The sequence below is a fragment of the Telopea speciosissima genome, chromosome 11 (assembly GCF_018873765.1).
Source record: "Telopea speciosissima isolate NSW1024214 ecotype Mountain lineage chromosome 11, Tspe_v1, whole genome shotgun sequence".
In the NCBI taxonomy this organism is placed as follows: Eukaryota; Viridiplantae; Streptophyta; class Magnoliopsida; order Proteales; family Proteaceae; genus Telopea; species Telopea speciosissima.
In genome coordinates, this window is record NC_057926.1 from 38,040,402 (window position 1) to 38,054,701 (window position 14,300).

General features: G+C 38.8%; 1 protein-coding gene across 1 annotated transcript; it reads right to left on the reverse strand.

Annotated features, from left to right (window-relative positions):
• Nucleotides 1-6,251: 6,251 nt before the first annotated feature.
• Nucleotides 6,252-8,797, reverse strand: LOC122646440 (cinnamoyl-CoA reductase-like SNL6). The gene is made up of 5 exons (XM_043839992.1): nt 8,452-8,797; nt 8,182-8,342; nt 7,352-7,540; nt 6,875-7,209; nt 6,252-6,667 (listed from the first exon to the last, which is right to left on the reverse strand). Exons 1-5 carry the CDS (start codon nt 8,591-8,593, stop codon nt 6,574-6,576), a joined length of 921 nt encoding a protein of 306 aa, XP_043695927.1. The 5' UTR covers nt 8,594-8,797; the 3' UTR covers nt 6,252-6,573.
• Between the last annotated feature and the right edge of the window lie 5,503 nt (nt 8,798-14,300).

Here is a 14,300-nt window from a genome sequence, read left to right on the forward strand (position 1 = left end):
AGAAGACTATCAGCTAAAGAACCTGCAGGTTCGCATGGTTATATTACAAGAAATCTATAAATATCCATTGGGGTTTAACAAGAAATAACTGACTGGTTAGGTGTACTTTCAAGGGTATTGAAGCCTTAAAGTTTTTGTTTTGAGTTGAACACTAGTTATGAGGGGTGAAATTTTTGTTTCTTTTTGGTAGAAGAAAAGAAAATACAATAAAGTAAAGATAAAATATTATTTATAGAATCTAAAGCAGACAAACCCCTTGTTAATTTTCACGCCGTAAAAACAAGCAGAACAACTCATAGTCGTTCAGATGGAATCTATTCTGTGGAAATGTTCCATCTGAACGGTTGAAAATCGTTCACGTATGCTCACGTACGTGAACATTCAACCCCCTTAGTTAAACATATCAACTAACCCATGTTCCCCAATATTACAAAATTGAATTGTTCGAGAGAGTAATTCCAGCTGTTCAAAAATATATAGAGTGTTCCAAAAATTATGAGAGGCGACAGGATCTTTGATTATGTGTTGCAATTCCTTCGACACATTCTAAACCTGCACGTTAGACCATCCATGAGAGAAAACAAAAGTTAGACCTTTGATTGTGTTAATACAATCAAGTTCAACCAAAACAAAATTCCCATTTATCAAAACACCAAAAGCTCATCTTGACTTGTTCAGCCTTCTGTCATGGTGACCTCCACATATTAAAATAGGGAACGTTAGAGATGGAATAGTAAGAATATGGAAAGGATTAGATGCATTACCGTTTTTAGTGATGAAATTATCCATTTTCTCATAGTGAAAAGGCGATAAATACAGTTCAGATGTACATCCTTGGCAACACACTACAATAAAACACACTTGTAGCTACAGATGTAAACGGATCGGATTCAGCTCGGACAGTGCTATATCCGCATCCGCATCCAATTAGTTTTCGGATGGATTTGGATAGTGCTAAACGGATACGGACATGGATACGAATCGAATATTTTATCCATTTACATGTAAATATAGTTTTTCAGATAGCTATAGCCTATCCATATCCGTATCCGCTTAACTTTCGGACGGATTCGGATAGTGCTAAATGGATACGGACACGGATACAGAAACAGATTTCGACTATTCATTTACATCTCTACTTATAGCTATAGATATTTTACTGCGATTTTTTAAAACCACAACTATAGATATCCTATAACTACGGTTTCTTCGTGTGCAATAATATGGAATTCTTATTGTTGCGATACTTAAAAAAAAAACCACAGTACCAGAGGACCTGATTAAACATTTTCACTGTTTATGGGTCTCATGTAATAACAGTGATATATCATATCCCCTTAGCCCTAATTAAGAAAGGAGCAACAGAGCCTTCCGATTATCAGAAGTGAATTAAGAGTTGTCCCTTTCCATTGAATATATTCACATTAATTCCCATGTCTCAAACCAGAATAACCTACACAGCTGTTCTTCTCTTCAAAAGCAAAATAAAAGGATACCAAACGTCCCTCCCTCTGTATAATGGGCCCTTTTGGCTTGTGAGAGGCAAAGTAGAAGGACAGTTATTTAAGCACCCTAAGGATTTATTCTCTCTCTCTCTGAGAGTCCCTGAGGCAGCTTTTAGCTTCTTGAGAGGCACAGCTTTCTGGGTTCCCAGCTGTTTATGTTGTTTTGACAGCTCTAACAATTAAACCTGAACTGGGTCGATCAGCCCCACCCTTGCATGGGCCCGGATATGGTCGACTAGCTGTGTCTATTTACTATTTAGGCGTCCCAATTGCTGTTGTCCTTCTTGGGCAGGACCAGCTCTAATTAAAGGATAGACAAGTAGGGTGTGAACTTAGAACCGAAGCCAGGAACTATACTGGGATTGATCGTTTGAACTGATTGTTAATGTGTCAGTTCGAGTCTTAACTATTAGAGTGATTTATAATTTAAATTGAAAATGTTTTTAGGATCGAGTTTCCCTCCACACAAGGGCCAAGAGAGGGCAGGAATGGGTATTACGAGGGTATTTTGGAATATACTAAAATCCTAGAAGGGGTTTGTGAACCCTAGGATGGTGGTTGAACTGTCATCTTCTATGGGTGGAGGAAAACTATGGGAACGAAATCCCCTCCTAAAATTTTTTGTTACTTAATAGACTTAATGGGATGAGATGAATGTCATAATGGGAAGAGACCTTCAACTAGTAAAGAGAGTAATAATTCCCTTAAATTTGTGGGAGGAAAAAACATTTTCTCTAAAACAAACAGCCTTCATGAAATCCATAACTTTCTGTACTAGTTTTACCTTGTATTCATCGCCTATGGTAAACATAATGATTAATTATTGAGCAACGAAGGAGGATCCACTAAAAGCCGGAACCGAGAACCATCTTGGAAGTGATCCACTAAAACCTGGAACCGTACTGTTATTAAGTGGATGGTTTGGGAGTTTATTTTGGGAATGATTATTAAATGGGATGTGACGGTTCTGGGACGGGTTTTCCAACTGGTTCAAAATTGAATGATCAATAAAGAATGGTTTGGAACCAAAACCGCTAAGACCCATTTAAGATTGGTTAATACTTAATAGTTATAAATAAAAGAATCATGCACCAACAGATGGGCCAATGGAAGCGTGTGTAGGGACATAGATCATGGGGGATTTTTCATTTTATCGAGAGGTGAGGCGGTCATATCGGGGGAACTGTGTTTGGGATCATGGGCTACACAACCAGGCAGTGTTCTCTTTCTCAAATTTTAGGAAAGATGGTAGATGGCCAATTGACTAGTAAAACTGAAATTCTTTTAGGTGGAAGACATGATTTGATCCTACATACCTGTGGTGCATCTCATTTGGAACTTTTGATGGGGGAAAGGAATGTGATAGTTGTTGGAAAGAGGAGTTTAATGGCGGATTAGAGGAAAAGGATGGTTAGTAGAGTGGGACAGTTTGGTGAAGAAAGGTAGGTTATGTATATGCATGGGAAGTGGGAGTGCAAGACAGATTCAAAATCTCCAGCTAACAACACAGAGAATGATAAAATTTTTGGATCCTCCATGGCCACTTGCTCTGTCTAACTTTCACTGGCCCACATGTCAAATCATCTCAAACAACTCCATTAGATATCTGATATATTGTGGGCCTCCCCTTGCATATATGGGCCCCGAAATGGATGGAAAGAAAGGATTCAGTAGAGCCTTCATATGTTATAAAAAAAAACAAAGTGGCATGTCGCTTTTAGTTAAGGGAAACATCTTCTTGTAACTAAGGTTAGTTATAACAAGATTGTACCTTTTTTTTTTTTTTCAAAATAAAATAGAAATTAGACCCACCATCAGTTCTAAGTATGTGATCAGCCTTAATCAATGGGCAAGGTGGAAAGGGAGAGACGTACAGGATGGTCCTATCCACAGGAGAGGGAGAGGGAGAGAGACAAACACAAGTTGGGCACCCCGTGGTGTCCTACCCATAAGGGGGGGGGGGACGAGGGAGAGAGACAAACACAAGTTGGACACCCCGTGGTGTACCCACCCGTTTCCTTTAAGTATAAATGTATAGGGGTGCTGTTCTCTGTGCCACAGTGCAGGTTGCACCCAGGCACATGGGGGTGGGCGCAATGACCACCCTACACCCCTGAGTGGCAGACCCATGTGCCTGGGCGCAGCCTGCACTGCGTAATACCTTTTGTTTCAATGAGGGTAGATCATGCCATTTCATATAAAAATTACATCAAATGCAAAATTAAATGACTTTTCACTTTTGTATTTTTTTTAAATCCCTCCTTACACAACAAATACTATATTAAATAACTTTTGAAAGTAAGACAAGGGTAATTAAAATGAAGGTTACAACGTTACAAGTGAAACACATTCTCTCACTTTCTTCTTAATCACAGTTTTCCTTTATGCATATTTTTCCCATAAAACAGCCAAACACAAACCTAGGGATCGATCATCCATGGCCTCAACTTATATGATTTTCCATTTGTCCACCTTGAGATAAATAAGGAGTATAAACTTGAACGTATGCAAACTTCTTAGTTTATTTGATGATAACTTTATGTACAGAGGAGGTTTTTTTTAGTTCATTTTCTACAATTAGTATAAGCAATGTTGTGACATCTAAGGATTATATATGATCTCAACTTGTGTGGGATATATATATTTCATATGTCCACCATGAAATAAAATGAATTTAAATATAATCATGTGTAAATTTTAATTTATTGGACGGAAACTTCAACACAAAGGAGGAAGATACTTAAGTGTTAATTCATTACTGAAATAAATTAATTCTTTATAATCCTCAAAACAAGGGGTTAGAGGTTTCTTTTCAAATGAGGAAGAGAGAGAGATAGACTCGTGGGAGTGCTGAGGTAGGCCACACTCCTTGACAGAGTTCTTTTTCCCTATATATATTAAGGGGAAAAAAACTGTCTGGAAGTGTGGCCTACGTCAATACTCCCATGACTCTATCTCTCTCCTTCCCATATGAAAAGATACCTCTACCCCTTTGTTTTGAGGAGAAGAGAGATAGACACATGGGAGTGTTGATGTAGGTCACACTCCTAGACAGAAAACTGCTTCCCATATATTAAAAGGGTATATTCATAGCCTCATGGAATCAGCTATAGAGTTTTAACGTAGGTCACATTCTCAGACAAAATTTTCTCTCTCTCTCTCTCTCTCTCTCTCTATATATATATATATATATATATATATATATAAATATATTAAAAATGTATATTCATAGCCTCAAGGAATCAGCTATGACTTGTTTACCAAAAAAAAAATCAGCTATGGCTTGATTTGTATAAAATTCCATACATCACATATATATATATATATATATATATATATATATATATATATATATATATATATATATATATATATATATATTAAAAGTGTATATTCATAGCCTCAAGGAATTAGCTATGACTTGTGTACCAAAAAAAAAATCAGCTATGGCTTGACTTGTATAAAATTCCATACATCCACCATGAGATAAGAAATATGGATTTGACTTTGTTGAATATTTCCTTCTGGTTTTTTTTTTTTTAATCCAAATTAATAAACTTTTTAAAAAACAACTCTAATTCTGTTAGATTCATTGAATGCAAACTTAGTGGCAGACATATTAACTTTTAAACTTCATCATTATTGACAACTTGACCTAAGTAATGCACTGATCTCTACTTGTTCAACTATGTTAGCAATTCTGATAGTTCATTGAACACAAATTTAGTAAAAGAAATTAATTGATTTTTAATTCATTATTGACGGATTATCCTAAGTTGGAATCTAGAGACAATCTATGGGATCAACTTTTATGATATTTTATATGTCCATCATAATGTCATTAGTACAAATTCAATTTTGTTAATAACTAGGTTATCTATTCATTAATAGTTTATTCACTATTGAAAGATTGACCTAAGCAATGTTGTGGAATGCCAAAAAAGGGTTACATGCTCTCTTCCTCACACCTCTCTGTGTTTATAAAGAATTTCTATTAACCCCAATAATCTCTGATACAACAACTTAAAAGGAACCAAATGGATATAAATTTCCATATAATTCCCCCATGTAAACCCTAAAAATTTTCCTCAGGGGACAATCGCCCTTGAATCTCCCAACTTGGCATGACCCAAGAAAAGGAAATTTTTTTTTTTCAAGTAACATCAACCCAATCCATAGAATACAAGACATCAACCATCCAAGGTTTATAATGTGTAGCTCTAAACTCGAATTTAGCTCGTCTTCAGGGAGCCCAGCACGTCCAGGGTGCTGCCAACCGTTGGACTGTGCCACACACATCCCTAGGTGTGCATGGAGATGTGTGCAGCACAATTCAACCGTTGGCTGTCCCCTAGGCGCATGCCTCCCTGGAGACGATCCTGATCCCTTTTTTTTTTTTGATGAAAGTGTAATCACACAAACCACACACCAATTCTAAAAGATTAACCGACTTTTAGGACCGTGGAATGACGGATATACACAACACACACCACACTCACACACCCGATGTGAGACTAAACCCACACACCTTTTTCTTTTTTTGATGAAAGTGTATTCACACGATCCTGATCCCTTTAATTCTTTTAAGTAACATTAATACATGGAGGACATTTGCTAGTGCAACTGACTTGAGGCTAGTGTAGTTGAGTCTAGTCTTGGAAGGTTTCGAGTTCCTTTTAAAGGTTTGGGCTTGGGGAAGAAAATTTAAGCTATTAGTTGGATTCCAATCTAATGGTTGAGAATTCATTGTCAGCATCTTCTTCTCTCAAAATCATTTTATCTATAAAAAAGTTATTACATACAAAAGAGAAGATGATCAGAGAAATTGCTCTGATGAAGACCACTCTTTTAACCAAAAAGACACATGCATGTACATTTATACACTGCAGCCCCCCATGCCCAATGGTTTTTATTTCTTAAAGGCGAACCCCAAATATATAATAATGTTTACAAAAATTAAACACTATTTCTTGAATAATTTCTTGCAAGGCCGAGAGTTGAACAAACGCCCTCATCCGGTTACGTGTCATCTTCCCACCCGTTCATTTATTGGACGGTCAGATTCTCATCATTCCATAATACTTTTACTCCCGAATTCCACCATTTGTTTGTTCAACTTCTTATTACTAATCCTCTGTTCGAATATCCTCGTTTCCTCGCACCTGACCACAAAAAAACAAAAAAAAACAAATAATGTCAATTATGCCAATCCGACGATCCAGGGTTGATCAAATGCCCCGTCATCTCAACCATCAACCGTTCTCATTAATGCAAAGAAGGTAACGTCATTAATTCAAACGTAGACAGCTAACCAGTTTACACTTTTTCCGTGGCGAATTCGAAAAGACGAAATTGCCACTGCCACTAACCTTTCTGGTGGGGAAGCAGAGGCGGGCGTTAACATTTGGGCTAACTTGACGGCGTCTTCGGGTCGGTTAACAACGTGGTTGAAGCAGAGATAACGGCCGTAACTGGAAACATCTTCGAAAACACAGATATGAGCGTCGACAAGGAATTTTACGTCAACCGTCACCAACACTCCATCTTCGTACATCTCAGCCGCTCCTTTCAGATAAGGGTTCGTGATGGACAGTTCAGGACCCAATAGAAGCCCAGCGTTGACGGTCACCATGCTAAGCCCGCGGTCCATCGCTAAAGCCCAAGCCGTCTTCTCCGCCAGCGTTTTAGATAATGCGTGCCATAACTGCCACCATAAAAAAACCACCTAATTAGTGGATGGCTAACCTAGTAAATAAACTACCACTATAAGGGCAATAAATCGGAGTTTTCGATGTAGTAGTTGTATTAAAAAGACGAAAATACCCTTATCGTGTGCGTTGTATTACCTTGAATTTTTTGCAGAAGTTGACGTCGCTCCAGTTTCTCTCGTCAAAGTCCAAGGTTGACTTTCTATCCTCTCTCCATATAACGGCCGTTACTGACGACGTAAACACGACTTTGTCTATCGTGTCCGTCTGTGCGCACGCTTCCAGCACATTGTGAGCTGCTCTCACTTCTACATCCGCCATAAATTCCTGCACCAAACCAATTTCACATGACAGAATTAACTTCAGATCATTATAAGAATTGCACAAAACTTGAGGTTATTTTAGTAAATTAAAAAACTCAAATTCCTTTTCCCAGATAGGGGTTTCACTATGTTGAGGCACAGTATTAAATCTAGTTTTGAAAGACCAATTAAGTGAGATCGAAATTTGTTTAAAATATTATATATTTTTTAGGAGTTTTGTTTGGTTTTCTCTGGGTGTAAAATGTTAAAATGACTCAAATAATCAAAATTTCGACGAAACAATGCATTTTGAGATCAAAATTTTCTAATCGAGATGACCAAAATTTTACCAAATATTGCATATTTTCATTTCGACATAGCATCTAGTTTCTCCCTGACCCAAATATCCGAAATTCACGACAGATGCTCTTGCAGAGCTGCAGTAACAGATCAAAACCCTTAATTTTCTATTTTGCACGTGCAGACACGTGGCATAATTAAGATGGTTAATATTTTTAGAGGGGAAAAATAGAGAAAAAAGGGGGTTTCTTGTGTTCCTCTGCAACCTTTGTTTTTGGATCATTCAAGTTTGGAAAAGAGATTTTATCAAAAAAAAGGTTTGGAAAAGACACACAAGAGAGAGAGAGAGAGAGAGAGAGAACATACATCGAAGGTGGGTTGGTCTTGAGGAGGTTCAAAGGTGTAGAACAAGCCAGAACAACCCTTCAAGGCATCCATTAAGCTTTGGTAATCAAAAGGATCAGAATGGAAGACTTTGAGGTTCTTGTTATTCTCAACACAAAGTTTCTTCAAAGCTTGTGAATCACCTGATAAGAAGAAAACAAACAAAACCCACCAAAATTAACAAACCAAACAAAAGCCAGAGTTGAAGAGAAGATGGTTGTGGTGGTGGAGGTGGAGGAGATGATGACCTACCATGGTTTTGAAGGGCAGCATGGACGGTGTAGCCTAGGTGGAGGAGACGGTCTACAAGGGAAGAACCAAGAGGACCTGAAGCGTCCATGACACAAACGGTCCTTGAGATTGAGGAATAATCATCGAACGTAGCTGGTTCCATAATCTGATTTGTTCTCTTTCTCAGTCAGAGTCTCTTGGAGAGCGAGAGAGAGAGAGAGAGAGAGAGAAGAAGAAGAAGAAGAAGGTGGGTTAGGGGTGGACAAGGAAGAAGGGGTAGATGGGTTTGTGGTATTTAAAAGGAGGGAAGGAAGGAGAGAAGGGTAGCATTCAAAGAGTGTGGTGAGGAGAGTAGATGGTTGGGAAGTGGTTAGTTGAGGCAAAGATGCAAACAACAAAAATAAAGGGAAGGGGTAGCGGAGAAAGCTAAGAGAGCCCCATGAGAGAGAAAGAGAATTTGTTTTGTTTATGATTAAATTCTGATAGAAACTTATTTTAAGGGACCTCTTCAAGGCGACTTCCACAGAGATTCTGCCACGTTTTGGCATTGGTGACCGGTTTATTTAATTTTAGGCAATTGGGAATTGTTTCTATAATCGAGTATTCCTAGAAGTCTTTCTTGACTAGTGGAAGAATTAAGAATTCCGGGATTCCGGACCGGGTTGAATTCTTCCGATCCACGAATTGGTCTTGACTTGACTCGGCTAATTTTAATGGATCACGGTGGTGTTTAAGTGTTAAGTGAAATAAATGCATATCTAAGGTTGTGTTTGGTATGTATTCTTTAAATGTATTTTATGTCAATTTTGCATTCTCATGAAAAAAAAAACAACTATTTTTATCATCTAAGAATGTAATATCAACCTAGAATGCATTTAAAAAATGCATACCAAACACTGCCTATGTCTAGTCGTTTATTTATACACTTAATTAGAAGGATTCCATGGTGCTTACCTGTTAATGTCAATAGGCCTATAACAAGAGTAGCTACGATCTCCTGAATCCGTTTTTATGGAGAGAGTTTTGCAAGTCACAATCATGGTTATGTTTAAATGCCAAGAAAAGAAGAATTTTTTAAAAAAAAATTTGAATTTGAGGAGGGAGATAGACATAAAAAAATAATCATTATATTATCATGATTTTTGTCTTATTATGTTTTTTCTTTTTTTTTTTTCTTTTATTGACATTCAAAGATAGCCTAAAATGGGAGAGTCGAATGTGACTGATGTGGCCCAATTGCCAAATCACCATGCGTAATTGTAACAGATGGTTAGAGCCTTATTCGTAAATCTTTGATATATGATTAGTGTTATAAGAGGTGTTGCGTGTTAAAACCTCCGTCGTCCGGTTCTCCCACGGATGAGCCTGTAAAAAATCGAGTGAGCGTAAGAGAGCCGGTGTGACTCCGGCCTAGGACTCTCCGACGCACAAGTTAGGTCTCCAATGCAACAGTGTAACAGCTAGTAAAAAGTGACAAGAGCGTTTGAGCTCCATACCTGAGTATTTATAGAATGAGATGAGGCGGTTGGAGGAGTCCTTGTATGGTAAGAGTCCTCTGTTGGTAGGGCTCTTCCGTGCGGGGTGGAGTGGAGAGTTATTTTCGGGGTCGGACTCTCACTAAGGTAAGAGTCCTTATTGGAGTGTGATTTGGTATCGTGACGAGATCGTGGCTCGATCCTTATCCCACGATACTCGGGTAGTGCTGACGTGGCACCATGATCCCTGGTGGGGCGTTATGGTAGCTTCTGTGGACGAGGGCTCGACCTCGGGTGGTCGTGGCATCGGTGCTCGGCCTTCGACGACCGTGGCCTCGGCATATGTGGCTGGGAGTTTCCTCGGCTACGCTAGAGCTCGGCCGAATCATGGCGGCCGATCTTGGGCAGACCTGTATGGACTCAGTTCACAGCTCGACTGGCTTGAGCCTCAGCCATGCTGGGGAGATCATTTACTCGCTTTGAATGAGTTATGGCGCCACGCACCGGGTGCTAGGCCTGGTCCTCGGCTGGCCGAGTGGTCGGTATATGTGCTCGGCCAGGTCGGAAATGAAGTGTTGCTTCCTTCCGGGCGAACGGTTTGGCCCGATCTGGGTCGTGCTCGGCTCAGCTCAAGGCCTTGGTCTCAGCACATCCACGTGGCGACCTCCGGTTGGTTGGGTGATTTATGACTCATCAAGAGGATAGGTAAGAGGGTTTTGGCCATAGTTTTTAGTTTTCATAATATCACCATCAACATTGTGATATGGGAGACACTCAAAGGCTAGATAACAACCACTTGGAGGCCATTGACGGAGTAAAGTTAACCTTTACCAGAGCACACAAGAGTTTTGCCGGAGTTAGAAAATATCGCCTAGAGATACGAATTTTGGACTGAAATAAGTGTTTCTCCCTTGCTTGATTGCGCTAAGCTGCCTACATCAATACCAAAAACTTAGTTCAACTTGGGGTGTAGTAAAGCGGCTGGACCTGAGTAGGGGAAGTGAAAATATTGAATCAAATCGAGCTCGACTCAAGCCTGACTCCTATATGATTAAATTTGGTTTGAAATTGAACCTGAATTCGGTTGACTTGCACCTTTAGGAAAAACATTATATGATTATTTGGCTCAATTCCACTTAGACATTTTTAGTTAGAATTTTATTTTATTTTATTTTATTTTTGTGAAGAGAAAGTTTACTATAATAAGCATGTATACACCCAAGAACTTTAGACTCTAAAAATCTATGAAACCAAAAAATGGAATATGATCAATCTATCAGATACGTGATATATAGGGCCTTCCAAATCAAAGTATCTACAAAACTATTCAGAACGCGTGGAATACAAAGAAAAGAATTGAAACAAAAGAAGCAATATATTTAATTTTTTTATTGCAACTAAACTTTACATAGATATCTGTTCTTCCTTATTTTTTTCCTCACCATAGACATTTCATGGAAGGGAGGTTATTCCTAGAATTCACGTTCTAAAGGATCCGCATTTGTAAGAAAGAAAACCAAGAGTCAAAGACTCCATTGTTGAAAAAGTCCAAAGGTAAAAGATTATTATTTACACCAAAGAACAGTTCAAAATGGATTTATTCCAATCGTGTCAGGTTCTATGGTAATATATTATTAATTAGACAAAAGAGCAGTTCAAAATTTCCATTATTACAACCGTAACGTGTGTGGTTTTATATTTGTTTAAAGGATCTTTGAAAGTATCAATCTAATTTTTTTTAAACAAGACATTCATTACATGTGATTAGATATCCAATCATATTTTATTTGCACATAAGCCGATCGAGAGACACCAATACAGAACCTCTACGGCCAGCTGCCTGTGTGGCGCACACACAGGGTCACATGCAATGATTGCCTTAGCTCCGCTCGGACAAGGGTAAGGTGGTTATTGCACATGGCCTTGTGTTTACGCCGCTCAGGCCACTCGGGCAACTGCACCATAGAAGATTTGGACCGGAAAGACACTGGGTATGCCCTTTAAGTGCGGAGAGACCCTCCGGTTGCTATCATCTAGGACCACAGCCTTGTTATCGTGTGGCTGTTTCACAATCTCTTTGATGAAGGATTTGGGTGAAGTCAAATACTTATTTGGCATCAAATTTGTTAGAGATCACCAAAAAAAGAATGTTGTGTTTGTTGCAATTTATTTATATAAAAGAGATTCTAATTAGGTTTAACATGGAGAACTCCAAGAAAGGAAATGTTCTTTTGAGGTATGAAGTACGTCTCTCTAAATTTCAGTGCCTTCAATCTCAAGAAGACATTAAGGAAATGAAGAGAATTTTCTATGCTTCAGCAGTAGAACGTATACCATGGTGTATACAAGCCCAGATATTTGTTATTCAATTGGAATTGTGAGTTGATATCAGTTAAACCCTGACAAAAGCATTGGACTGTTGTCAAGAATATTCTCAAGTATTTACGGAATACTAAAGATCATTTCTTGATGTATGATTTTGACCAGTTATCAATAATGGAATACACTGACTCAGATTTTCATGTTGACAAAGATAACAGATTGTCCAAGTTTGGTATGGTCTATATGATGGATATCGGGTCGATAATTTGGAGAAGTGCCAAATAGAAGTCGACAGTTGATTCCACTACTGAGGTTGAATAACTTGCAATAGTTGGTGATGATGACAAAGGAGTTTGGCTGAAGAAATCCTTGACTGATCTAGAGATGGTTTTTTAGCTCATCAAGCACATCTCACCATTGTATTGTGACAACAAAGGGCAATAAAACAAGCAAAATATTATCTGATTAAAGAGATCAATCATCAATGTGATGTTACTATCACCAAGATTGACTCTGTAGAAAATGTGTCAGATCCTATGACAAATGATTTGTCTTCTGCTGTGTTTGAGAAACATGTAGACTATATAAGTGTAAAGTACATTGGAAATTGGCTATGATGTCTAAGTAATAGATTGTTAGAATTATGTGTCCATCAAATCCGAATTGTTAATTAATTGAATTAATTTTATCATTATTTTTATACATGACATAATTAACGGACTATGGTTGTCTTTAGGTTTTTACCTAAAATGTTTTCGATTAAGGATAGATATGGACACCCTATTCTGACGATCGTCCCATCACGTGTTTCTAAAAATGCTAATTCCAGGGACATAGAAGTGAGTACACATACGACATGTGTATTAATTGAATCATGTGAGAATCTCACGTATATTACTGCCAAATGATTAATGTTTAGTGAATGCATAGAGAGAAAATAGGTCAGAGAATGGCCATTATTTGACCAGAGGCCTTTTATAGCGAGGCACACTTAAATTTGTGGGTTTAAGAAATGACTTAAATTGATGATATATTAAATTTCAAACTCAAATTCAATCATGTACCCTCCCAAGATTCTTATTAATCTTTGCATTCTCTTCATAGTCTTGCTTCTCCAAAACTTTATTCTACAACTTGGTAGACTACGGTGGACCTGAAACTTGTGATATGAGTGGGGAACAATGGGATTTACTAATCCACAAAGTTTCAGCCTCATTTGACCGGATTTGGCTCCTCTCCAGGGAGCTCAACACCCAGGGAGAGCCTAGGGGACATCCAAGGGTTGGGCTGTGTCGCACACATCTAGGTGCACACCTAGGGATGTGTGCGGCACAGCCCAACGGCTAAAATTTTAGAAACTAGTAGATAGCACATATCAATTTCTCTATTTATTTGTGAAAGGGTATAACAAATTGGTTTCAAAGGGCGATGGTAGACCTAGGCAGTTTTCTGGGTTTCCCGGCGATGGACCTGCAGCACAAGGAGGGCGTGGCACCACCCCCTCCATCATTTGCGGCGATGACAAAGGCTTCCCTCCCGGAGATTGTGGATCTACCGCTGCCGATAAAGGATGGAAATCTAACTCGGATCAAGATCCCCCAAGCAGCGTACATTCAACAGCTCGATAAACTTAAGCACTCCCTTCTTGGGAGGTTGAACTTCAGATTCACGTCTATGGTGAAGCTACGTGAGGCTGCTCAAGGATGGGGTTTGAAGGAAGGAGTCCACATAAAATCTCTCGGGAAAGGATTTGTAATCTTCAGCTTCATGAACTCAAAGGACATGACTTATATGTGGAGACGAAGCCTGGTCTGGGTAGATGGTCAAGCCATACGCTTCCAACAATGGAGGAAAGATTTTAAGGTGGATGACCAAAAGCTCACGCACAAGCTCTGTTGGATACGGTTTCCAAATTTGCCATAGGAGTACTGGCATGAACATATTCTATTATCGATTGCTAAGGCGGTGGGAAGGCCTATAGCCATTGATAGAAGGACTAGAGACTTGCATTATGGTCACTACGCTCGGGTGTGTGTTGACATCGACGATTCGCTGCCGCGAGTTGAGGAAGTT

Coding starts and splice junctions, on each gene's coding strand:
- LOC122646440 (XM_043839992.1), bottom strand. CDS start 8,593: ATGGAACCAGCTACGTTCGATGATTATTCCTCAATCTCAAGGACCGTT. Junction 8,343..8,451: donor TGCTGCCCTTCAAAACCATG/GTAGGTCATCAT, acceptor TCTTCTTATCAG/GTGATTCACAAGCTTTGAAG. Junction 6,668..6,874: donor TCTGCTTCCCCACCAGAAAG/GTTAGTGGCAGT, acceptor TTTTGTGGTCAG/GTGCGAGGAAACGAGGATAT.